The following is a 26,852-nucleotide window of genomic DNA, read 5'->3' on the forward strand; positions in this document are numbered from 1 at the left end:
TCCAAAAAACCTAGATGAGGAGGTAGTAGCAGAAGACGCCTGGCGGGAGAGAGAATCCATAGCATCATTGTGCTTCTTGAGCTGGTCAACCAGATCCTTTACTTTCTCACCAAAAAGGTTACCCCCCCCCCCCCCCCCCCCCCCCCCCCCGGCAAGGAACATCCGCTGCTGGACTGAATGATCAAGGTCAGAGACACGCAGCCATAAGAGTCTGCGCATCACTATAACTTGGGCAGTGATTCTGGATGCTACATCAAAAGTGTCGAACGTACCCCTGGCCAGGAATTTGCAACACACCTTCTGCTGCCTGACCACCTGGCGAAAAGGCTCGGCCTGCTCTGGAGGGAGTGGATCAACCAAGCTAGCAGTTGCCTCACCGAGTTCCGCAAGTCAATGCTCATGAACAGCTGGTATGTCTGGATTTTGGCAGCGAGCATAGCGGCCTGATATGCCTTTCTCCCAAAAGAGTCCAAGGTTCTAGATTCTCTGCCTGGGGGCGCCAAGGCATAGTCCCTAGTACTCTTGGCTCTTTTGACAGTGGAGTCCACCACTGTGGAATTGTGAGGTAGCTGAGACTTCATTAATCCAGGCTCACCGTGGATCCGATATTGGGATTCAGTTCTCTTCGGGATCACGGAGACAGAGGGAACAACCAGTTTTGCATAAGGACTTCCTTCAGTACATTATGCAAAGGAGCCGTTGCAGCCTCTCTAGGTGGAGAAAGATAATCCAGGACCTCGAGCATCTCAGCCCTGGGCTCATCCTCAACCTCCACAGGGAAGGGAATGGTTGCAGCCATTTCCCTGACAAAGGAGATAAAGGATAGACTCCGGTGGACACAGTCTCCTTTCTGGTGGAGGGGAAGGTTGAGAAGGAATCCCACAGGACTCATCAGATGAAAAGTACCTGGGATCCTCCTCTTCCTCCCACGAACGCTCATCTTCAGTATCGGACAAGACCTCTTTCAGAGCAGTCCGAAACTGAGCCTGCCTCGACGCCGAGGAACGACATCCTTGACGGCGGTGTTGAGAAGTCGACACCCATCTGGACTCCGGTGAAGCTTCCTCCACAGACATTGAAGGGGATTCGACCCGGGTGGCAGTAGACACCGATGCCAGGGACCTCACCACAGGCGAATGACCAGATACCGCTGCAGCAGACGGTACGGAAGGCGCAAGCACCCCCGACACCGAAGCAGACTGGCGCAGAACCCTTCCAGAAGCTCTGGAAGCAGGGCCCTGATGCGCTCGTCAAGAGCTGCCGTTGGACAAGGCTGCGGGGTCAGTACAGGAGCTGGTGGCAGAATCTGTCGAGGCTCGGGAACAGGTACCGGGCTGCTAGACCGACGCATCGGCACCTCCTGAATAGAGGGAGAGCGATCCTCTCGGCACCAGCGCTTCTCGGGTGCCGAATCTCTTGATGCCCCGGAGCTCCCGGCACCGTATGTCGAAGGAGAATGATGACGGTGCTCCTTCGCCTTCGCTCGACGCCCATCATCGAGACTCCTCGGTACCAATGAGGAAGACATGGAATTCTCATGTCTTCTTGGAGCCGGGTCTGACGAAAGTCGGTCCCGGGGCGCCTGCATAACAGGAGGCGTCGAGACATGTGGAGACCCACTCAATGCCTCACTGCTCCCAGCACGAGTTGGTCGTTCCACAGCCATTGCTTCCGACGTCGATGCGTCCCTCGATGTCGATGACCTCGGTACCGCTGTTGATGTTGAAGGACCGGACCGAGCCCCAAAAAGCTTCTCTTGTTGGGCCTTTCGAGACGCTTGGGTCCGTTTCTTCATGCAAAGACACAGACTACAAGCGGCTGGGCTATGGTCGGGCCCAAGGCACTGGATACACCAAGCGTGGGTATCGGTACCCGAGATGGTCCAGTTGCACCAAGTACAACGTTTGAAGCTGCTGGGTGTCTTCGATGACATGGAAGAAAAAACGGCTTTGGCAAAATCAAAAGACGTGATCGTGCCTGTTAAAAGAAAAAAAGGGCACGAAAAGAAGGGAACAAGCCGGCTGTGTCGAAAAAGAAAAGAAACTTTAAAAGGGCAAAAAAAAAAAAAAAAATTAAGAAAACCATGGGAAGTTTTTTTTAAAAAAAAACTGTAAATGTCTAACAAAAGATAGAAAAAAGGGCAAAAGCCACAAAAACGCAGAAAACTCTTTCACAGGCCTGTGAGGAGCGAGGAAAAAAAACTCGACCGCACCTCACCGCGGAAAAAAAATAACTGAGCAGGGAACGCTCACGCGATGGGTGGGAAACCGAACCGCACATGCGCGCTGCACGTGCAACAGAAGACTCTGGCAAGATTTTTAAATATTTTGCTTGCAAAATGCCGGATCCCGGGCTGACGCAGACCTCGACCCATGTGTGAAAACAAGCAGCCTGATTGTCCTCAGAGAATGGTAGTACTGTGATCCTGACTGGGAGTCCCAGGGGGAGAGTCTTTTGATCTTGCAGCCCTCTCTGTCTGTAGCTCCGACGACGCACTCAGTCTTCCATGAGCTGGGGGTGGCCAAACTGGAAATTGCAGAAATGGTGATGGCTAAACTAAAGGAGGCCCGAACAGCAGAGCTTACTGAAAATGTGGACAAGATTGAGGAGCGCATTCACGATGTTGAAGTGGCGCAGGAAAAGGAAGCAGACCTCATGGCATCAGCCACAAAGCACAAAAATGTGGAGGACCTGTAGAATATAGACAGCACAGGTCTAACCTATGCATGTATGATCCCAGAAGGAATAGAGAGATAGAGTAAACAACCTTTATTAAAAAAAAATATTGCTTGCTTGCTTTCCTGAATCCCCTGCTCAATTGGCATTCGAATTGGAGTGCACCCACCGGGAGCTCCATCCCCAGCCAATTCTAACCATCCAGGGCATTCATAATTAAACTTCTCACATATCTAGAAGTGGAGTTCATTTTGAGGTAGGCCAGGCACCAGAAATCTTGTGTGTACGAGAACTGGACCCCACAATTTTCCCTGATTTGAGTGCAGAAATGATTTGCAAGAGGAAGGAATTTTGGAATTATAAACAGGTGTTAATTGCTAGAGGACTTCAGGCAGGTATCTGGCACCCAAGCTGGTTATCTTTCAAGATGGGAAAAAGTGATTTTTTTTCGATTCCCCTAAAGACACTGACAGTTTCATCAAATCTTTGTATTATGTGAAAAAGAGCAAAATGGAGACCTGATCTGGGCTAAGTCAAAAGTTAAGCATGTGGGAGCTGCACATACCCCTCGCAACAGAGGGAAGGGGGTTAAATTCTCTCCCAAATTTAAAATGAAGTTTTCTCAACTACTGCAAAAGGCCAGATTTATGGCTCTAGCAAAAAGACTTGCAAGGCCTCAGCATCCAGCCTTGTGGTCGACATGTTATCGGAAGACTCAGATGATACGTAGAGTGGTGAAGCCATGACAGGGTTGGACCTGCAGTCAGGCAGTACAACTCCTACTGAAAGGGGCCCAGTGGAAGGAGTGGACACAGGAGAGAATTATGTCATGCAAGGACCAGATGTATGAGTTGTCTCTCTATGTGTGGGCCCTTATGGGGGGTGCCTTAAGACGGTTGCAACAGTTCAATTATTCTAGATAGCGGTTATTTGCTGCAGTGGTGCCGACTTTTGGGATTCTTTTGTTTGCATGCAAGGATGGGGGTGGGGGGATGTGGGAGGGCAGGGAAGAGACATATTATGAGGAGAAGGACTTGGTTTTTCTGGGTGGGAAGAGAATGTGGGAGGGATCGGGGAGGGCAACAAGGTGGTAATAGTTCTGTACAATTGTGGAATGGGGATAAGGTTTCCAAAGGGGTGGGAAAAATTTAATGATGTCCAGGGGAGGGCTTAAATTTGCTACTTGGAATCTGTATGAGTGGGGAGTAAATCACCTAAGTGTAAATGAATTTTGAAGCATTTGCGGGACCTTCAAGTGGACATTGATTTGTTGCATAAATTGAAACTAGAATCGTAAATGTTGAAACTTAAGGGGGTGGGGGGAGGGCGGGCGGGCAATGGACTAAATTTTATTTGAATATGCTTCAGGGGGGATGCCTAGGGGAGGTATATTTGGCTATCAGGGAGGATAAATCCGTGGACATTTACTTTGGTAAATGTCCATGCCCTGATAGGCCTTAAAGGCTCGTTCTTCACTTCCCTTATTAACCAGCTCTGGCTTCAAAGTAGAGTCGCTGATTATAGGAGGGGATATGAATACAGTTGTGGGGAAGCTGGACAGGACACAAATGCAGTAGAGAGGAAATCAGGGATAGTGGAGTGCTAAAGAGAACTTTGGGGCATAACGCCTTGATGTATGGAGTGTGTATAATCTACTTGAATGAGAATTTACTTGTTATTCAGGGAGACACATATACTCTAGACTTGATTATTGGTGGGTGGATGGGACCCTGGTTGGTAGATGAAGGAACCTTACTACACACACCCTATTAATATTTCTGATCATGCCCCAGTCACGAGCAGAGTGGTTTTTGCCGAAGAACCCCCCAGAGGGAGCCAGTGGAGGGCTAATGAGAGCCTCTTGGCCAAGCACAAAACACAACTCTTGCTTAGGCAGAAAAGGGAGGCGTATTTGACCTTGAATGATAATGGGAAGGTTAACATGGGGAAGCTATGGGACGCAGGTAAAGCCTATATGAGGGGCATTTTGATTCAAGAGGCTGCCAGAGCAAAGAGGGTTCACAGGCACAGAAGACAAAGCAGTGAAACACTTGGCACTTACTCATAAGCAACAAGAAAAATACCCCTCGCCATTGCTTTAAAAGCCCAATTGGCTGAATTGGATACCGGACAAATTGAGTATGCAATGAAGAAAACAAGAGAGGGAGAACAGAATACGTAAATTGCTGGCGTGGTAGCTCAAAAAACGGCAGTGAGTGCTGGGTGACAAATTCTTGCAGAGTCCGGGGAGGCCAAAGTCTTGCACGCAGATATAACTCAAGAACTTAAGCTTTTACAAGATGATGTACTCCTCGGAACTTAAATACTCTGGAGATGACATTACTCAATACCTGAAGGGGCTAAATCTGCCACGAATAGAGCAGATTGCAGTTTCCCTCAAACTCAGCCATCACAGCTGCAGAAGTCAGCAAAGCAATCTTAGATCTAAAGGGTAAATAGCTGGGGAAGGATGTTTCCCTTCTGAATGTTATAAGATTCTTAATCCTAATATTTCTCCAGTTTTAGCTTAATTATTCGGGAAGGTGGAGGGCTCCATCTTGGCCCAGTCCCCATATAAAGCCAATGTGGTAGTATTACCCAAACCAGGTAAAAACCCCTTGAAATGTGCTAGTTATTACCCTATTGCTCTACTGAATTGATATGAAAATCTTTGCAAACATTTTAGCAAATAGGTTGGATCATATTCTCGCTAAGCTGATCCACCAAGATCAGATGATGGGCATTGTACAGGGTCATCAACTAGGAGACAATGCGAGACATGCCATTAATCTCATTGATACTATCAAATGCAGGAAAGAAAGAGCAATGTGTGTGGCTATCAACACGGAGAATGTGTTCAATAGAGTGGGAATATTTGTTTGCAGTGATGGACTAGATGGGGCTGGGGAGGTGGGGACATATGGGACTTGGGATCTGGTCCTTGTATGCGGCGCCTAGAAGTGCTATCCTGGTCAATGGGATTCAGTAGGAAGAATTTCTGCCGGTAAGAGGTACCCAAAAGGGGTGCCTGATGTCCCCGTTAGTTTGCCTTAGCCATAGAACCCTTTGCGGCACGCATTAGGCAGCAATCTACTATTGCTCCCATCGTAGTTCGAGGACATCTCCATAAAATACTGTTGTATGCAGATGACACCTTAACTTTTATGGTGCATCCCCAGCAATGCTTGCCACAATTACTGATAGAATTGTCCCGATTTGGAGAGGTGTCAGGGTTTAAAATGAATATTGAGAAAACATGATTTAATGTAGTTCCTTCAGATTTTTCAACCTTCCCAAGTGGCGAGTCGGGGTTTTAGGTATTTATTTTATTTATTGTATTTGTACCCTACATTTTCCCACCTTTTTGTAGGCTCAATGTGGCTTATAGAGTATGGAAATTTGGACATTATCATTTCTAATTGCACTGCTGACCTTTTCCACCTTAACTATGAAAGACTCACGAAGCAGGTGCAAGATTTACATACTTGGAAATTGCTGTGGCTATCCTGGTGGGGAAAGGTTGCTGCATTCCGCATGATGATCTTACCTAAATTTCTTTTCCTATTTGCGCCATTATCTATTGCCACTCCTAGTAAGCATTTCAAACTATGAGTTAGGATGTGGAGAAAGTTTATATGTGGGTTTGCAAGGCCCAGAGTGGTATGGAGGACTCTGCAGCTTCCCAAAGAGGAAGGTGGAGTGGGGGTACCGACCCTGAAATATCATCATCAGGTAGTTGTGCTGAAGGTTCTTAGGGAGGCATTATATTGAAGATTCAGTAGTACGATGAGTCCCTTTGGAGAAGTCCCACCTATATTCTTATTTTCTATGTGAGCTGGGGGAATAGTTGCAGAGGGGCGGGACAGAAAACTCGTTGGCACACTCGCATGTATTTCTTACCCCTCTCAGATGTGTGGGTGGGGATGCGCAAAGTAAAGTGGAGGGGATCACTTTTCTGCTAAGTCTCCTAAAGGATTATCAACCTTGGTCTTCAGGTTACTTTGCTGCATTGAAATCTCAATTAGATGAGGCAGGGTTCTTCTAGTGTAGGGATCTATATATGCTCAGAGCTCGTTAGTAGTACAGGGGCAATTGCAGGACATTATAGGTAGGAAAATTCCATTCTACCAGTACTTTCAGGGAAGGGATTTTTTGCTGGGTTCTAATCAGGGGTTTTTTTTTTGGGGGGGGGGGGGGGGGGTACGTACTTGGGGGTACTGAGTACCGGCACCTTTTCCATTGTCTGCTAAAATTGACCCAAGGACCCCAAGTTTTAATGAAAGAGCTCAGGCTCTACACACCAATTCTGCCTTGTCATAGGTTCTGTGACTGGTCGCAGGGGGCCTGGCTATTGTGGGGTGGATCCCTCAGTGATCACCCCACCCTTGAAGGGTGGCCTAGCATTTGAGTACCGGCACCTTTTTTGCTAGAAAACATGCACTGGTTCTAATACCAAAGTAAATTTACATTGGGAGTCGACAAAGGTAGAAGTGGTACTGTTTAAAGCAAGTTCTCGTGTCAAACTTCTCTCTCATCATTATGAGTTGACACAGTTGCTACTGATACGACGTAAGGGGGCGGAGAAGAAGTGGGAGAACTGGTTGGGTACACTGTTAGGTACTGAAGATTGGGAGAGAGCCTAAATCTTGCCAAGAAATGTACTCGTATTACCCAATACAACCAACTTCAATTCCAGATCTTGCACAGGGCATACTGGACCCAGATTCAGAGTGAGAAGGCGGGTACAAATGCTTCCAGTCTGTGTTGAAGGCATTGTGGGTTTACAGGGATCTCTGAACATCTTTGGTGGGAGTGTCCAGTGATACAAAAATGTTGGCAGGTAGTTTGGACTAATGTCCAGAGATGAACAGGGAAGAAATGGGCTAATGACAGACTGGCTTGCCTTTTGGGTATTGGAGTGCCCTGGCCTTCGGGCGGCAAAGCAACATTTAGTATTGCACACCTGTATGGCTGCTAAGATGACAATTGCCAGGTCTTGGAGAGAGGGGGCTGGCCCCATTTGGAATACATGGCAACAGGCAATCTGGGAAATGAGGAAGTATGATAAGATTACCAAGGAACTGAGGGGGAATGGGGACACATACACACAACTATGGCAGGATGTTACGTGCTGATGAAGACAGTCCAAATAGCAAAAAAAAGCACCAAGAGCCTTCAAAAAAGGGACACAGTTCCTTTAATTGTATGGTTTGAACATCAATCTTCCATAAAATGGCCCGACACAGGCCATGTTTCAATGCACAATGCCTGAGTTAGGGGTCAAAAGTGTAACAGTATCAAAATGATGAACTGTGCAGAGAACAAACTTTCTCCCTTGCACATATGTTAGTAGCAGAGATGATCCCTTTGTAGTGAGATCAGGTTTGTTTCACGGGTCCACCATGTACACATGTTTTGAGTTGTGGGTATGGTTACTGTATGTTCCTCATTTGTGCTTTAAAATTTGCAAGAAAAAATTAAAGTTAAAAAAAAAATAATTAAAATATCCAGAAATCAGAATGCAAATAAGGTGATTAAATTTGCAAATGACAAAATTATTCAAAGCTGTTAAAACACATGCCGAGTGTGAAAACCTGCTGGAAGACCTTAGGAAATTGGAAGACTGGGCATCCAAATGGCGGATGAAATTTGATGTGGACAAATGCAGTGATACACATTGGGAAAAATAATCCAAATCATACCTGATGCTAGGGTTCACCTTGGGAGTCAGCATCCAAGAAAAAGATCTAGGTGCCATTGTAGACAATACGCTGAATCTTCTGCCCAGTGTGTGGCGGCAGCCAAAAAAAGCAAACAGGATGCTACGAATTACTAGGAAAGGGATAGTAAATAAAACCAAGAATACTATAACGCCTCTGTATCACTCCATTGTGCGACCTCACCTTGAGTATTATGTTCAATTCTGGTCACCGTATCTCAAAGATATAGTGGAATTAGAAAAGGTTCAAAGAGACCAAAATGATAAATGGGATGAACTTCTTTCATACAAGGAGAGACTAAAGAGGTTGAGGCATAAATTTGAGGTTTTTTTCTTGGCATTCCACTTTTTTCCCCTAGTTGTTGCTTGTAGCTCATTGTGTTCTAACATCTCATTTTATTCAATACCATAGAAATGCTACTTAGAAATAAAACTGAAATGGGATTTAGAAATAGCTCAAAAAGCTTCTGATGCAAAAGTTTAAAAAGAAACACCTCTACAGACGAGATGGGCAAAAGTTTAAAAAGAAAGACCTTTACAGGTAGAGAGGGAAGCTTCCTTTCTCTTACCTTTCTCACAAGCACAGAGCTTAGCAGGAATGGCAGACACAGCATCCTTGTCACAGGCCTGGAGATCAGACAGGGCATGTTCTCCCACGGCAGCTTCTGGAGGTGCTGTGTAAAGAATAGAAAACACAAAAATAAAATTATATTTTTGATATGAATCTTTCAATGTGTTGCCATGTTTAACATCTCTGTGCATTGTGAACTGTTTACTGCTTTTTGTTTACAGCAAAACTTTAAAATGCCTTATCACTCCTTTCTAGATTCGCATAACTGGCCCTATCCCTAGTTTACTCAGAATTGTACCCAACTAGCTGGGGCACCTGCAGGACCAGCTTTGGGAACCACTGCATTAAATACAACAAATCAAACAAGTATCGCATGACTAAAAATATTAGTCCGATACAAACCAATGATCAGAAAGAGTGCCCTTTATTGGTTTCCAAGAGCATAAGGTAACTTTATAAGTATGTTTTTTTGTCTGTAAACCTGTTACATGTAGAAAGAGGCTCTTATTACACTGTTTGGTTACATTCATCTGTATAAGTGTGTTTTTTCAGTGAACAGACTGCTCCTCTTGTGTTTGATTTTTGCCAAGATGCTATTTGGGTGAAGGAAGTGATTTTGGTTTTCTTATGAATCTTTCAATGTGTTGTCATGTTTAACATCTCTGTACATTGTAAACTGTTTACTGCAAAACTTATAAAGATGCCCTATCACTCCTTTCTAGCTTCACATAACTGGCCCTATTCCTAGTTTATGCAGAACTTGAAACATGTGCCACACACAATAGTTGTAATTAATGTGGTGGATATATGAAGTATAGAGCCCCTCATCTCCCAGAACGGATTGCTCCAGAGGACACACACAGGGATACAGTGTCAATTTTTGCCAAAGTCCAATGCAAATTAGTGACCATTTAAAAAAAAATTAAAATGACCAAATATTTACCAAAATACAGAGTTACAACCTCCAGTGATATACTGCTCAGAATTTACAACTTATTTAAATGCCCCCTCCATTGAGGAGAGCGAATGCTACATACCTGTAGAAGGTATTCTCCGAGGACAGCAGGCTGATTGTTCTCACTGATGGGTGACGTCCAAGGCAGCCCCTCCAATCGGAACACTTTCCTAGCAAAGGCCTTTGCTAGTCCTCGCGCGCCTATGCGCACTGCGCATGCGCGGCCGTCTTCCCGCCCGAACCGGCTCGTGTTCGTCAGTCCCATATGTAGCAAAACAAAGGCAAGGGAAGACACAACTCCAAAGGGGAGGCGGGCGGGTTTGTGAGAACAATGAGCCTGCTGTCCTCGGAGAATACCTTCTACAGGTATGTAGCATTCGCTTTCTCCGAGGACAAGCAGACTGCTTGTTCTCATTGATGGGGTATCCCTAGCCCCCAGGCTCACTCAAAACAACAACCATGATCAATTGGGCCTCGCAACGGCGAGGACATAACTGAGATTGACCTAACAATTTATCCAACTAACAGAGTGCAGCCTGGAACAGAATAAACATGGGCCTAGGGGGGTGGAGTTGGATTCTAAACCCCGAACAGATTCTGAAGCACTGACTGCCCGAACCGACTGTTGTGTCGGGTATCCTCCTGCAGGCAGTAATGAGATGTGAATGTGTGGACAGATGACCACGTCGCAGCTTTGCAAATCTCTTCAATAGTGGCTGACTTCAAGTGGGCTACTGACGCTGCCATGGCTCTAACATTATGAGCCGTGACATGACCCTCAAGAGCCAGCCCAGCCTGGGCGTAAGTGAAGGAAATGCAATCTGCTAGCCAATTGGATATGGTGCGTTTCCCCACAGCCACTCCCCTCCTGTTGGGATCAAAAGAAACAAACAATTGGGCGGACTGTCTGTTGGGCTGTGTCCGCTCCAGGTAGAAGGCCAATGCTCTCTTGCAGTCCAATGTGTGCAGCTGACGTTCAGCAGGGCAGGAATGAGGACGGGGAAAGAATGTTGGCAAGACAATTGACTGGTTCAGATGGAACTCCGACACAACCTTTGGCAAGAACTTAGGGTGAGTGCGGAGGACTACTCTGTTATGATGAAATTTGGTGTAAGGGGCCTGGGCTACCAGGGCCTGAAGCTCACTGACTCTACGAGCTGAAGTAACTGCCACCAAGAAAATGACCTTCCAGGTCAAGTACTTCAGATGGCAGGAGTCCAGTGGCTCAAAAGGAGGTTTCATCAGCTGGGTGAGAACGACATTGAGATCCCATGACACTGTAGGAGGTTTGACGGGGGGCTTTGACAAAAGCAAACCTCTCATGAAGCAAACCACTAAAGGCTGTCCTGAGATCGGCTTACCTTCCACACGGTAATGGTATGCACTGATTGCACTAAGGTGAACCCTTACAGAGTTGGTCTTGAGACCAGACTCAGACAAGTGCAGAAGGTATTCATGCAGGGTCTGTGTAGGACAAGAGCGAGGATCTAGGGCCTTGCTGTCACACCAGATGGCAAACCTCCTCCATAGATAGAAGTAACTCCTCTTAGTGGAATCTTTCCTGGAAGCAAGCAAGATGCGGGAGACACCCTCTGACAGACCCAAAGAGGCAAAGTCTACGCTCTCAACATCCAGGCCGTGAGAGCCAGAGACCGGAGGTTGGGATGCAGAAGCGCCCCTTCGTCCTGTGTGATGAGGGTCGGAAAACACTCCAATCTCCACGGTTCTTCGGAGGATAACTCCAGAAGAAGAGGGAACCAGATCTGACGCGGCCAAAAAGGAGCAATCAGAATCATGGTGCCTCGGTCTTGCTTGAGTTTCAACAAAGTCTTCCCCACCAGAGGTATGGGAGGATAAGCATACAGCAGACACTCCCCCCCAGTCCAGGAGGAAGGCATCCGATGCCAGTCTGCCGTGGGCCTGAAGCCTGGAACAGAACTGAGGGACTTTGTGGTTGGCTCGAGATGCGAAGAGATCTACCAAGGGGGTGCCCCACACCTGGAAGATCTGTCGCACTACACGGGAATTGAGCGACCACTCGTGAGGTTGCATAATCCTGCTCAGCCTGTCGGCCAGACTGTTGTTTACGCCTGCCAGATATGTGGCTTGGAGCACCAAGCCGTGACGGCGAGCCCAGAGCCACATGCTGACGGCTTCCTGACACAGGGGGCGAGATCCGGTGCCCCCCTGCTTGTTGATGTAATACATGGCAACCTGTTTGTCTGTCTGAATTTGGATAATTTGGTGGGACAGCCGATCTCTGAAAGCCTTCAGAGCGTTCCAGACCGCTCGTAACTCCAGGAGATTGATCTGCAGATCGCGTTCCTGGAGGGACCAGCTTCCCTGGGTGTGAAGCCCATCGACATGAGCTCCCCACCCCAGGAGAGACGCATCCGTAGTAAGCACTTTTTGTGCCTGAGGAATTTGGAAAGGACGTCCCAGAGTCAAATTGGACCAAATCGTCCACCAATACAGGGATTTGAGAAAACTCGTGGACAGGTGGATCACGTCTTCTAGATCCCCAGCAGCCTGAAACCACTGGGAAGCTAGGGTCCATTGAGAAGATCTCATGTGAAGGCGGGCCATGGGAGTCACATGAACTGTGGAGGCCATGTGGCCCAGCAATCTCAACATCTGCCGAGCTGTGATCTGCTGGGACGCTCGCACCCGCGAGACGAGGGACAACAAGTTGTTGGCTCTCGCCTCTGGGAGATAGGCACGAGCCGTCCGAGAATCCAGCAGGGCTCCTATGAATTTGAGTTTCTGCACTGGGAGAAGATGGGACTTTGGATAATTTATCACAAACCCCAGTAGCTCCAGGAGGCGAATAGTCATCTGCATGGACTGTAGAGCTCCTGCCTCGGATGTGTTCTTCACCAGCCAATCGTCGAGATATGGGAACACGTGTACCCCCAGCCTGCGAAGTGCCGCCGCTACTACAGCTAAGCACTTTGTGAACACTCTGGGCGCAGAGGCGAGCCCAAAGGGTAGCACACAGTACTGGAAGTGACGTGTGCCCAGCTGAAATCGCAGATACTGTCTGTGAGCTGGCAGTATCGGGATGTGTGTGTAGGCGTCCTTCAAGTCCAGAGAGCATAGCCAATCGTTTTCCTGAATCATGGGGAGAAGGGTGCCCAGGGAAAGCATCCTGAACTTTTCTTTGACCAGATATTTGTTCAGGGCCCTTAGGTCTAGGATGGGGCGCATCCCCCCTGTTTTATTTTCCTCAAGGAAGTACCTGGAATAGAATCCCAGCCCTTCCTGCCCGGATGGCACGGGCTCGACCGCATTGGCGCTGAGAAGGGCGGAGAGTTCCTCTGCAAGTACCTGCTTGTGTTGGAAGCTGTAAGATTGAGCTCCCGGTGGACAATTTGGAGGTTTTGAAGCCAAATTGAGGGTGTATCCTTGCCGGACTATTTGGAGAACCCACTGATCGGAGGTTATGAGAGGCCACCTTTGGTGAAAAACTTTCAACCTCCCTCCGACCGGTAGGTCGCCCGGCACTGACACTTGGATGTCGGCTATGCTCTGCTGGAGCCAGTCAAAAGCTCATCCCTTGCTTTTGCTGGGGAGCCGAGGGGCCTTGCTGAGGCGCACGCTGCTGACGAGAGCGAGCGCGCTGGGGCTTAGCCTGGGCCGCAGGCTGTCGAGAAGGAGGATTGTACCTACGCTTACCAGAAGAGTAAGGAACAGTCTTCCTTCCCCCATAAAAACGTCTACCTGTGGAGGTAGAAGCTGAAGGCTGCCGGCGGGAGAACTTGTCGAAAGCGGTATCCCGCTGGTGGAGCTGCTCTACCACCTGTTCGACTTTCTCTCCAAAAATATTATCCGCACGGCAAGGAGAGTCCGCAATCCGCTGCTGGATCTTATTCTCCAGGTCGGAGGCAGGCAGCCATGAGAGTCTGCGCATCACCACACCTTGAGCAGCGGCCCTGGACGCAACATCAAAGGTGTCATACACCCCTCTGGCCAGGAATTTTCTGCACGCCTTCAGCTGCCTGACCACCTCCTGAAATGGCTTGGCTTGCTCAGGAGGGAGCTTGTCCACCAAACCCGCCAACTGCCGCACATTGTTCCGCATGTGTATGCTCGTGTAGAGCTGGTAAGTCTGGATTTTGGCCACGAGCATAGAAGAATGGTAGGCCTTCCTCCCAAAGGAGTCTAAGGTTCTAAAGTCCTTGCCCGGGGGCGCCGAAGCATGCTCCCTAGAACTCTTAGCCTTCTTTAGGGCCAAATCCACAACTCCAGAGTTGTGAGGCAACTGAGTGCGCATCAGTTCTGGGTCCCCATGGATCCGGTACTGGGACTCGATCTTCTTGGGAATGTGGGGATTACTTAATGGCTTGGTCCAGTTCGCCAGCAATGTCTTTTTTAGGACATGATGCATGGGTACTGTGGACGCTTCCTTAGGTGGAGAAGGATAGTCCAGGAGCTCAAACATTTCAGCCCTGGGCTCGTCCTCCACAACCACCGGGAAGGGGATGGCCGTAGACATCTCCCGGACAAAGGCCGCAAAAGACAGACTCTCGGGAGGAGAAAGCTGCCTTTCAGGGGAGGGAGTGGGATCCGAAGGAAGGCCATCAGACTCCTCGTCAGAGAAATATCCGATGTCCTCCTCCTCCTCCCATGAGGCCTCACCATCGGTATCAGACACAAGTTCACAAACCTGTGTCTGAAGCCGTGCCCGGCTCGACTCCGTGGAACCACGTCCACGGTGTGGGCGTCGAGAGGTAGACTCCCTCGCCCGCGAAGCTCCCTTCGCCGACGTCATCGGGGAGCCTTCCTGGGAGGCGACCGCAGTCGGTACTGCAAGCGGCATCGATGTCGGAGACCTCACCCCGGGCAAAGGGCCAGCCGGCGCCTCACTCGACAGTACCGGTGGCGCAAGCACCCCCGGTACCGGAGGGGAAGGGCGCAACAGCTCTCCCAGGATCTCTGGGAGAACGGCCCGGAGACTCTCGTGCAGAGCGGCTGTGGAGAAAGACATGGAAGCCGATGCAGGTGTCGATGTCAGAGTCTGTTCCGGGTGTGGAGGCTGTTCCGGGCTGTCCAAAGTGGAGCGCATCGACACCTCCTGAACAGAGGGTGAGCGGTCCTCTCGGTGCCGATGCCTACTGGGTGCCGACTCCCTCGGCGACCCAGAGCTCTCGGTACCGATACGGGAAGGAGACCGGTGTCGATGCTTCTTTGACTTTTTCAAACGAAGCATGTCACCGGAGCTTCCCGGTACCGACGAGGACGTAGAATCCAGCCGTCGCTTCCTCAGGGCCGAGGCCGAAGAAGGTCGGTCTCGGTGGGGGGGGGGGGGGGGGGGGGGGGGGCTGTACCGCAGGAGCCCTCAGGGTAGGGGGAGACCCACCCGAAGGCTCACCGCCACCAGCAGGGGAATGGACAGCCCTCACCTGCACTCCAGTCGAAGTATCACCGTCCGACGACATTAGCAGAAGTGGAGGTCCCGGTACCACCGACGCAGCCTTCCAATGTCTCGGCCCCGATGCAGAGGGTCGATGCCTCGATGCACTCGCGGCCGAGGACGGAGGTCTTGACGCTGTCGACGTACTCGATACTCCCGGTGCCGATGCCGACGAAGAGCCCGAGAACAAAACGTTCCACTGGGCCAATCTCGCTACCTGAGTCCTTTTTTGTAAAAGGGCGCAAAGACTGCAGGCCTGCGGGCGGTGCCCAGCCCCCAGACACTGAAGACATGACGCGTGCCTGTCAGTGAGCGAGATTACCCGGGCGCACTGGGTGCACTTCTTGAAGCCGCTGGGAGACTTCGATGACATGGGCGGAAAAATCACGCCAGCGAAATCGCAACTCGTAATTGAGATAAGGCACCAAAAAGAGGGGGAGAAAAAAATTCGACCCGAGGCCTCAAAAGGGCCTACCCCGAAGACGAAAAGAAACTTAACGGGGCAAAAACTGGAAATACAGGAAGGGGAAAAAGACCGAAAAGGCCTTCTTCTGAAATCCTTTTTCCCTTTTTTTTTTTTTTTTTTTACTAGCGAAAGTCCAAAAAAGACGCGCGAAGTCAACTTAAGGGGCGCGAACGGCGTAACACGACCGTACCGAACGCGGACAAAAGAAGACTGACGAACACGAGCCGGTTCGGGCGGGAAGACTGCCGCACATGCGCGGTGCGCATAGGCGCGCGAGGACTAGCAAAGGCCTTCGCTAGGAAAGTGTTCCGATTGGAGGGGCTGCCGTGGACGTCACCCATCAGTGAGAACAAGCAGCCTGCTTGTCCTCTGTGAACAATCTTATCCCTATCCCCCACTCATCACCAGGTCTACTCATGTGATCCTGCTTTCATCCATTCCCTAAATGGCTCCCATACTTCAAAGAATGACCCTGTTTAGTAAGAGCCGATCAGGTATTCAAGATACCTACAATGAATATTCATTGGACAGATTTGTATGCACACCCTTCACTGCATGCAAATCTCTCTCATGAATATTCATTGTAGATATCCTGAAAACCTGAGTGACTGTGGTGTCTCCAGGACTAGGGTTTGGGAACCACTGGTTAAAGCAGTTAATGGATTTTATTGGCTCACTTACATTTTGTATCATTGAATAATTCTTACCCACTTTGAGGTTTATAGTGATCTCATTCTTAAAGATTTAGTTTTGTGCACACTTCTTGGTTGCTGCTTTACCAGAAACCTAGTTATGTTTGCCACATTGAAAACATAGAGAAATGGGTGGAGGGGCTTCCGTGTTTCAATGACTCAGATGGCTATGCTGAAGGGCTACCCATATCAGACAGGCCTCTGAGGAGAAACCAGACAAAGTGTCCCAAACAGGGAGAGTGGTGAGATGGTGACCTGGAGTTCGTATGCCCAACGGCCCAGTTGCCCTCTGAGGTTCTGTCTTTATGTAAATTTCCTCCCTGCAGTTGCATTTTCCTTAACTGAGAGGAAGGGAACCGGTGGTCAGCCGCTGATGGCCAGCGTTTTGTCCCCTGAGCAGCAAGTGCGGGACCACTGCGCATCGAACTGCCCACAGATGAAAGGGTTGGCGAGTCCTTTGATTAGCGCCGGCGAAGGAGTGTCGACGCTCTTGGACCTGGAAAAACAACTCCATCGCTCCCGAATTATTCAACCACCATGTCCAAAGGAGTAGAGGAGTGAGTTAGAGGCATATGCTGTAAACGGAGGACGTTTACAGCAGAACTCGAACCGGTGGAACCACTCCTAAAAACCTCAAGAGAAATCATCTTGGAGTTTTTGGCTTCCATGGAGGTAACATTGAATATCATCTGGAAGGCGTTTCGGGACCTAACGGCGGTAGTAAATAATTGTTTCAGATATGATCATTTTGGAGAGTTGCATGGACAATTTGACTGAACCCTGAGAGTGAAAAAATTGATATGACAGATGAAGTTCTGTACAAGCAAGAAGTGGTTATGATCTTGAAAATGATAATGGATCAGAAACTTTGAATAAGGTGGATGTTTTTGTGGATGATTAATGTCGAGATTATTGTTTTTCCCAGAGTTCCAGGTATGACTCCTAAAGTTTTCCTCAGAAATATTTCCTTAATTATTACTTCAAAAGGATTGAAGCCTGTGAAAACTGAGATTGCTTTAATCAGTGGGATTTGAATTAGAGACTTGAGTATATGTATCCACAAAGGAAAGATATTCAACATAAAGGGATCTTTCACTTGCTCATCTTCCAATGTGGTATATATCATTCAGTGTAAAAAATGTAACGAAGGATGCTATATTGGAGAAACAGGCCAGATGCTTAAGACAAGATTCAATTTACATAGACATCACATGAACAATACAGCCAGTAGGGCCCCCACCCCGGTGGGACAGCACTTCACAGAACCAGGACACTGTACCAGTGATTTCACAGTAAGAATACTGAAAGGTAACTTTAAAACCATACAAGAACATAAGACCTTTGAAGTCAGAATGATTGAGTATTTTAACACCCAACAGAAAGGACTTAACAAGGATCTGGGGTTCCTAGCGCATTATAAACCATAAAGCTGTATGTCTCTGTTGATCACCCCACCCCTCACCTATCCACACCCATCCTGTTAGAATATCAATGATATGCTTTGATGTCCCCATGCATACCTCCAACCCATCCTGTTAGAATATCAATGATATGCTTTGATGTCCCCATGCATACCTCCAACCCACCCCCATCCTCCCACCCTGTCAGACTGTCATAGTAATGCTTGAATGTTTTCACTTATATACACTGTCAGCTAGCACATTTGCTTATTTCCGATCTGACGAAGAAGGGCAACCTTCGAAAGCTAATCAAGAAATGTATTAAGTTATGTCCAATAAAAAAGGTATCTTATTTTCTTTTCCATGTTTTATTTTGTTTGATTTCTATTGGTTTTTAAAAGAGAGAGAATGTAATCAGATGTATTATTTCTAACTAAAACCTGGACAATAAGTATGTTCTCAATGAAATGAATTGACTATACGCCGTATTTGGTCTTGAGGAAGCCAACCAGATAATCAATGTGGAATAATGTATTAGATGAGTAATATCTGGGGATAATCTGTTTACTGTTTAATTGATCTCCTTGTCTTATTTCACTCTCCCTATTTTTCTTCACTTTGTGGTCTAAGAAAGATTGCATATAATCCATATATCTAGTTGGGATTGTTTTCTTCTTATATTGTATTAATGTGCAATCATCTCTGTATTACTGTTTGCAAGTGACCCTAGTAAAATTATAAATAAATGATTAAAAAAAAAAAAAAGAAGAAGAAAACATAGAAAAATGTAGGCAGAAATCTACCATATGGCCTATCCAGTCTGCTCATCCATGCCATCTGTTCTCCCTATCACACTCCCTTACAGATCTCCTATGTACTTATCCCAGCTCTCTTGAATTCAGATACTGTTTTCGTCTCCACCACTTCCACTGGGAGGCAGTTCTACGAATTCACCACCCTTTCCGTGAAGTAGTATTTCTTCAGGTTTATTTCTGAGTCTATCCCCTTTCACCTTCTTCCTATGCCCCTCATTCCCTGGAGGTGGGGGGGGGGGGGGGGGGGGGGGGGGGGGGGGGGGGGGAACAGGTAGAAAAGACAACAGTGAAGGCTACAAGGAATGGCCAGTAGGAAAGAAAGATGATGAGGCCCCTGTATAAGACTCTGGTGAGTTAGAATACAGTGCGTACAATTCTGGAGACTGCACCTTCTAAAAGATATAATCAGGCTGGAGTCAGTTCAGAGGGTCACTGGTCTTTGTCGTAAAGCGTATGGGGACAGACTAAGATCTCAATATGTATACTTTGGAAGAAAGACTGGAGAGGGGAGATATGATAGAGACATTTAATTACTTATGTGGCATAAATGCACATGAGGCGAGTCTCTCAATTGAAAGGAAGCGCTGGAACGAGAAGGCATACGATGAAGGTAAAAGGAGATAGACTCAGAAGTAACCTGAGAAAATACTTCTATGTTTCTAACTTCATTTTAAGGATATTCTTTTTCCTTCCCCCCTTTGCCCTTTAAAAAAAAAAGGGGGGGGGGGATATCAAAAAAGAAAAAGGGGGGAGGAGGAGGGGAGAGAAGGGGGAACACAAAGAAACTGACAATCATTTACTACTAAAAGAGCAGTGCTATCTCATTCACCCACAGCTCAGATTTTCAACAGAACCCCAGATCTTCTGCCAAACAGCTAAAGTGTTAGCCTGATGGCATACGTTTTTCCATTTTATACACGGAATGTAATCTTATTCTCCATTTTAGCAATGCAGGAACACCTGGGTACTTCCATGCTGATGCCAAAGTTTAGCAGCATGCAACAGATAACGAACCAAATAAGTATGATGTTTGCGAAGTCCAGGTATTTCCCTATTTAAAAGGAAGATACCAGGATCCCAAAGTATTTGGAGTCCCATAATCCACAGAATCTGAAATCAGATACTTTTCCGAAAAGCTATTGCTTTCAGGCAGGGCCACCAGATATATCCCATAGTGTTTCTGGATCCACAATTTCTCAAGTGCAAGGTAGACACATGAATATACCACTGACAGATGGAGTTAAACACCAACAGTAAAGTGAATGCTACATACCTGTAGAAGGTATTCTCTGAGGACAGCAGGCTAATTGTTCTCACTGATGGGTGACGTCCACGGCAACCCCTCCAATCGGAATCTTCACTAGCAAAGACGTTTGCTAGTCCTCGCGCACCGCGCATGCGCGGTCATCTTCCCGCCCGAACCGGCTCGTCAGTCCCGTATGTAGCAAGACAAAGACAAGGGAAGACACAACTCCAAAGGGGAGGCGGGCGGGTTTGTGAGAACAACCAGCCTGCTGTCCTCGGAGAATACCTTCTACAGGTATGTAGCATTCGCTTTCTCCGAGGACAAGCAGGCTGCTTGTTCTCACTGATGGGGTATCCCTAGCCCCCAGGCTCACTCAAAACAACAAACATGGTCAATTGGGCCTCGCAATGGCGAGGATATAACTGAGATTGACCTAACATCTTATTCAACTAACTGAGAGTGTAGCCTGGAACAGAATAAAAAGTGGGCCTAGGGGGGTGGAGTTGGATTCAAACCCCAAACAGATTCTGAAGCACCGACTGCCCAAACCGACTGTCGCGTCGGGTATCCTGCTGCAGGCAGTAATGAGATGTGAATGTGTGGACAGATGACCACGTCGCAGCTTTGCAGATCTCTTCAATAGTGGCTGACTTCAAGTGGGCCACTGACGCTGCCATGGCTCTAACATTGTGAGCCGTGACATGACCCTCAAGAGCCAGCCCAGCCTGGGCGTAAGTGAAGGAAATGCAATCTGCTAGCCAATTGGATATGGTGCGTTTCCCCACAGCCACTCCCCTCCTGTTGGGATCAAAAGAAACAAACATTTGGGCGGACTGTCTGTTGGGCTGTGTCCGCTCCAGATAGAAGGCCAATGCTCTTTTGCAGTCCAATGTGTGCAGCTGACGTTCAGCAGGGCAGGAATGAGGACGGGGAAAGAATGTTGGCAAGACAATTGACTGGATCAGATGGAACTCCAACACCACCTTTGGCAAGAACTTAGGGTGAGTGCGGAGGACTACTCTATTATGATGAAATTTGGTATAAGGAGCATGAGCTACTAGGGCTTGAAGCTCACTGACTCTACGAGCTGAAGTTACTGCCACCAAGAAAATGACCTTCCAGGTCAAGTACTTCAGATGGCAGGAATTCAGTGGCTCAAAAGGAGGTTTCATCAGCTAGGTGAGAACGACATTGAGATCCCATGACACTGTAGGAGGTTTGACGGGGGGCTTTGACAAAAGCAAACCTCTCATGAAGCAAACCACTAAAGGCTGTCCTGAGATCGGCTTACCTTCCACACGGTAATGGTATGCACTGATTGCGCTAAGGTGAACCTTTACAGAGTTGGTTTTGAGACCAGACTCAGACAAGTGCAGAAGGTATTCAAGCAGGGTCTGTGTAGGACAGGAGCGAGGATCTAAGGCCTTGCTGTCACACCAGACGGCAAACCTCCTCCATAAAAAGAAGTAACTCCTCTTAGTGGAATCTTTCCTGGAAGCAAGCAAGACACGGGAGACACCCTCCGACAGACCCAAAGAGGCAAAGTCTACGCTCTCAACATCCAGGCCGTGAGAGCCAGAGACTGGAGGTTGGGATGCAGAAGTGCCCCTTCGTTCTGGGTGATGAGGGTCGGAAAACACTCCAATCTCCACGGTTCTTCGGAGGACAACTCCAGAAGAAGAGGGAACCAGATCTGACGCGGCCAAAAAGGAGCAATCAGAATCATGGTGCCTCGGTCTTGCTTGAGTTTCAACAAAGTCTTCCCCACCAGAGGTATGGGAGGTTAAGCATACAGCAGGCCTTCCCCCGAATCCAGGAGGAAGGCATCCGATGCCAGTCGGCCGTGGGCCTGAAGTCTGGAACAGAACTGAGGGACCTTATGGTTGGCTCGAGATCTACCAAGGGGGTGCCCCACACTTGGAAGATCCGGCGCACTACTCTGGAGTTGAGCGACCACTCGTGAGGTTGCATAATCTTGCTCAACCTGTCGGCCAGACTGTTGTTTACGCCTGCCAGATATGTGGCTTGGAGAAACATGCCATAACGGTGAGCACACAGCCACATGCTGACGGTCTCCTGACACAGGGGGCAAGATCCGGTGCCCCCCTGCTTGTTGATGTAATACATGGCAACCTGGTTGTCTGTCTGAATTTGGATAATTTGGTGGGACAGCCGATCTCTGAAAGCCTTCAGAGCGTTCCAGACTGCTCGTAGCTCCAGGAGATTGATCTGTAGACCTGGTTCCTGGAGGGACCAGCTTCCCTGGGTGTGAAGCCCATCGACATGAGCTCCCCACCCCAGGAGAGACGCATCTGTAGTCAGCACTTTTTGCGGCTGAGGAATTTGGAAAGGGCGTCCTAGAGTCAAATTGGACCAAATCGTCCACCAGTACAGGGATTCGAGAAAACTCGTGGACAGGTGGATCACGTCCTCTAGATCCCCAGCAGCCTGAAACCAGCTAGGGTCCATTGAGCAGATCGCATGCGAAGATGAGCCATGGGAGTCACATGAACTCTGGAGGCCATGTGGCCGAGCAATCTCAACATCTGCCGGGACGCTCGCACCAGGGAGACGAGGGACAACAGATTGTTGGCCCTTTTCTCCGGGAGGTAGGCACGAGCCGTCCGAGAATCCAGCAGAGCCCTTATGAATTCGAGTCTCTGTACTGGGAGAAGATGGGACTTTGGATAATTTATCACAAACCCCAGTAGCTCCAGGAGTCGAATAGTCATCTGCATGGACTGTAGAGCTCCTGCCTTGGATGTGTTCTTCACCAGCCAATCGTCGAGATAAGGGAACACGTGCACCCCAAGCCTGCGGAGCGCTGCTGCTACCACAGCCAGACACTTTGTGAACACCCTGGGTGCGGAGGCGAGCCCAAAGGGTAGCACACAGTACTGGAAGTGACGCGTTCCCAGACGGAATCGGAGATACTGTCTGTGAGCTGGCACTATCGGGATATGCATGTAAGCATCCTTTAAGTCCAGAGAGCATAGCCAATCTTTTTCCTGAATCATGGGAAGAAGGGTGCCCAGGGAAAGCATCCTGAACTTTTCCTTGACCAGATATTTGTTCAGGGCCCTTAGGTCTAGGATGGGACGCATCCCCCCCGTTTTCTTTTCCACAAGGAAGTACCTGGAATAGAATCCCAGCCCTTCTTGCCCAGATGGCACGGGCTCGACCGCATTGGCGCTGAGAAGGGCGGAGAGTTCCTCTGCAAGTACCTGCTTGTGCTGGAAGCTGAAAGACTGAGGTCCCGGTGGGCAATTTGGAGGCATGGAGGCCAAATTGAGGGCGTATCCTTGCCGGACTATTTGGAGAACCCACTGGTCGGAGGTTATAAGAGGCCACCTTCGGCGAAAAACTTTCAACCTCCGCCCGACCGGTAGATCGTCCGGCACGGACACTTTGTTCTCAGCTATGCTCTGCTGGAGCCAGTCAAAAGCTCGCCCCCTGCTTTTGCTGGGGAGCTGAGGGGCCTTGCTGAGGCGCACGCTGCTGACGAGAGCGCGCGAGCTGGGGCTTAGCCTGGGCCGCAGGCTGTCGAGAGGGAGGATTGTACCTACGCTTACCAGAAGAGTAGGGAACAGTCCTCCTTCCCCCATAAAAACGTCTACCTGATGAGGTAGATGCTGAAGGCTGCCGGCGGGAGAATTTGTCGAAAGCGTTATCCCGCTGGTGGAGCTGCTCTACCACCTGTTCGACGTTTTCCCCAAAAATGTTATCCGCACGGCAAGGGGAGTCCGCAATCCGCTGCTGGATCCTATTTTCCAGGTCGGAGGCAGGCAGCCATGAGAGTCTGCGCATCACCACACCTTGAGCAGCGGCCCTGGATGCAACAAAGGTATCAAATACCCCTACTACTACTACTACTACTAGTTATCATTTCTATAGCGCTACTAGACGTACGCAGCACTGTACACTTGAACATGAAGAGACAGTCCCTGCTCGACAGAGCTTACAATCTAATTAGGACAGACAAACAGGACAAACAAGAGATAAGAGAATATTAAAGTAAGGGTTAGGAGTTAAAAGCAGCATCAAAAAGGTGGGCTTTTAGCCTAGATTTGAAGACGGCCAGAGATGGAGCCTGACGTACCGGCTCAGGAAGTCTATTCCAGGCATATGGTGCAGCAAGATAAAGGAAAGGAGGCTGGAGTTAGCGGTGGAGGAGAAGAGTGCAGATAAGAGAAATTTAACCAGTGAACGGAGTTCCCGGGGAGGAATGTAGGGAGAGATGAGCGTGGAGAGGTACTGAGGAGCTGCAGAGTGAATGCACTTATAGGTCAATAAGAGGAGTTTGAACTGTATGCGCAAACGGATAGGAAGCCAGTGAAGTGACTTGAGGAGAGGGCTAATATGAGCATAACGACACTGGTGGAATATTAGTCGTGCAGCAGAATTCATTCCTAATTAGATAACTCCACATGCATTTGAAATTCAGCATATGCACTTTATCTAATGAATATTCACTGGGAATATCCTAAAATCTGGAGCTACAGTAGGTCCATGTTAATAACAAATAACATCACCACAGCACAATCCAACAAAATCCAATGGATCCTTCCCTCAAAAAAGAGAAGATCTGGTAGCTCTACAGATTCCCTGAAAGCTAGTAGGAGGCAGAATCAATCCCTGGATCCTGCTACTCCATCAGAACTCTTACAAACAGCGATTGTTGACCCCTAGTGGCAGCCCTGTGGTACTAACACCAGGGACCAATTTGCTAAATAAGGAGAGCATGAGTATCCTTGATACCTCAATCAAAACCCAAAGGTAAGACGCATTTGCGACTAGTTGCTGTACTCGCTTACCTTACAATGCCAAAAAGACGTGGGAAGGCTGGCCAGGAATTTTCTACATGCCTTCAGCTGCCTGACCACCTCCTGAAACGGCTTGGCTTGCTCAGAAGGGAGCTGGTCCACCAAGTCCGCCAGCTTACGCACATTGTTCCGCATATGGATGCTCGTGTAGAGCTGGTAAGATTGAATCTTGGCCACGAGCATGGAAGAATGGTAGGGCTTCCTCCCAAAGGAGTCTAAGGTTCTGGGGTCTTTGCACGGGGGCGCCGAAGCATGCTCCCTAGAACTCTTAGCCTTCTTCAGGGCCAGATCCACCACACCAGAGTCGTGAGGCAACTGAGTGCGCATCAGCTCTGGGTCCCCATGGATCCGATATTGGGATTCTATCTTTTTGGGAATGTGGGGATTAGTCAGTGGCTTGGTCCAGTTCGCCAGCAATGTCTGTTTCAGGACATGATGCATGGGTACTGTGGACGCTTCCTTAGGTGGAGAAGGATAGTCCAAGAGCTCAAACAGTTCAGCCCTTGGCTCATCCTCCACAACCACTGGGAAGGGGATGGCCGTAGACATCTCCCGGACAAAGGCCGAGAAAGACAGACTCTCGGGAGGAGAAAGCTGTCTTTCAGGGGAGGGAGTGGGGTCAGAAGGAAGTCCATCAGACTCCTCGTCAGAGAAATATCTGATGTCCTCCTCTGCCTCCCACGAGGCCTCATCATCGGTATCAGACAAGTTCACGGACCTGTGTCTGAAGCCGTGTCCGTCTCGACTCCGTGGAACCACGGCCACGGTGGGAGCGTCGAGAGCTGGACTCCCTGGCCGGCAGCGGCGAAGCTCCCTCCCCCGACGTCGTCGGGGAGTCCACCTGGGAGGCAGCCGAAACCGGTACCGCAAGCAGCACCGGTACCGGGGACCTCACCCAGGGCAAAGGGCCAGCTGTCGCCTCACTCGACAGCACTGGAGGCGCAAGCACCCCCGGTACCGGAGAAGGGCGCAACAGGTCTTCCAGAATGCCAGGAAGAATGGCCCGGAGACTCTCGTGCAGAGCGGCTGTGGAGAAAGACTGAGAAGCCAGTGCAGGCGTCGAGGTCAGAATCTGTTCCGGGCATGGAAGCGGTACCGGGCTGTCCGAGGTAGAGCACACCGACACCTCCTGAATGGAGGGTGAGTGGTCCTCCCGGTGCCGATGCCTGCTGTGTGCCGACTCCCTCGGCGACCCAGAGCTCCCAGTACCAAGTCGGGAAGGTGACCGGTGACGATGCTTCTTCGACTTCTTCGAGCGAAGCATGTCACCGGAGCTCCCCGGTACCGATGAGGAGGACGTTGAATCCAAACGTCGCTTCCTCGGGGCCGAAGATGGTCGATCCCATGGGGGCTGTACCGCAGGAGCCCTCAGGGCAGGAGGAGACCTACCCGAAGGCTCACCGCCACCAGCAGGGGAATGGACAGCCCTCACCTGCACTCCAGACGAAGCACCACCGTCCGACGACATCAGCACCAGAGGGGGTCCCGGTACCACCGACGCACTCTTCTGAAGCCTCGGTACCGACGATGCAGGAGGACGACGCCTCGATGCAGTCGATGTCGATGTGATCTCCGAAGACTTCGGTGCTGCCGACGTCGATGCACCCGACGAATCTCTAGATGCCGATGCTGTCAAAGCGCCGGAGAACAGAACGTTCCACTGGGCTAATCTCGCTACCCGAGTCCTCTTTTGTAAAAGAGCACAAAGACTACAGGTCTGCGGGCGGTGCCCAGCCCCCAGACACTGAAGACACGAGGCGTGCCTATCAGTGAGTGAGATTACCCGGGCGCACTGGGTGCACTTCTTGAAGCCGCTGGAAGGTTTCGATGTCATGGGCGGAAAAATCGCGCCGGCGAAATCAAAATTCGCGATGACGACAAGAGGCACCGAGCAAAAGGGGCAAAAAACCCGTGCGGGCGGCCAACAAGGCCGCTCCCGAAAGCGAAAGAAAACTTACGCTGGGAAAAAGCTAGAAATACGGGAAAAAGGTTCTCTTTTTTGTTTTTTTTTTGAAAAACACGAAAGACGCGCGAGGGTCCTCTAAGGTGCACGAAACAGCGGCAAAACACGACTGT

General features: G+C 49.2%; 1 protein-coding gene across 2 annotated transcripts in view; it reads right to left on the bottom strand.

The window, feature by feature from the left end:
* The window catches only part of ESPL1 (extra spindle pole bodies like 1, separase), a 548,935-nt gene that overhangs the window by 134,159 nt on the left and 387,924 nt on the right, over window positions 1–26,852 (bottom strand). For both annotated transcript variants that reach the window (XM_030198173.1, XM_030198172.1), the window contains exon 27: window positions 8,965–9,069. In XM_030198173.1, coding sequence (XP_030054033.1) covers window positions 8,965–9,069 — 105 coding nt within the window. The remainder of the gene's footprint in view (window positions 1–8,964; window positions 9,070–26,852) is intronic.

This window comes from Microcaecilia unicolor, chromosome 3 (genome assembly GCF_901765095.1).
Source record: "Microcaecilia unicolor chromosome 3, aMicUni1.1, whole genome shotgun sequence".
NCBI lineage: Eukaryota > Metazoa > Chordata > Amphibia > Gymnophiona > Siphonopidae > Microcaecilia > Microcaecilia unicolor.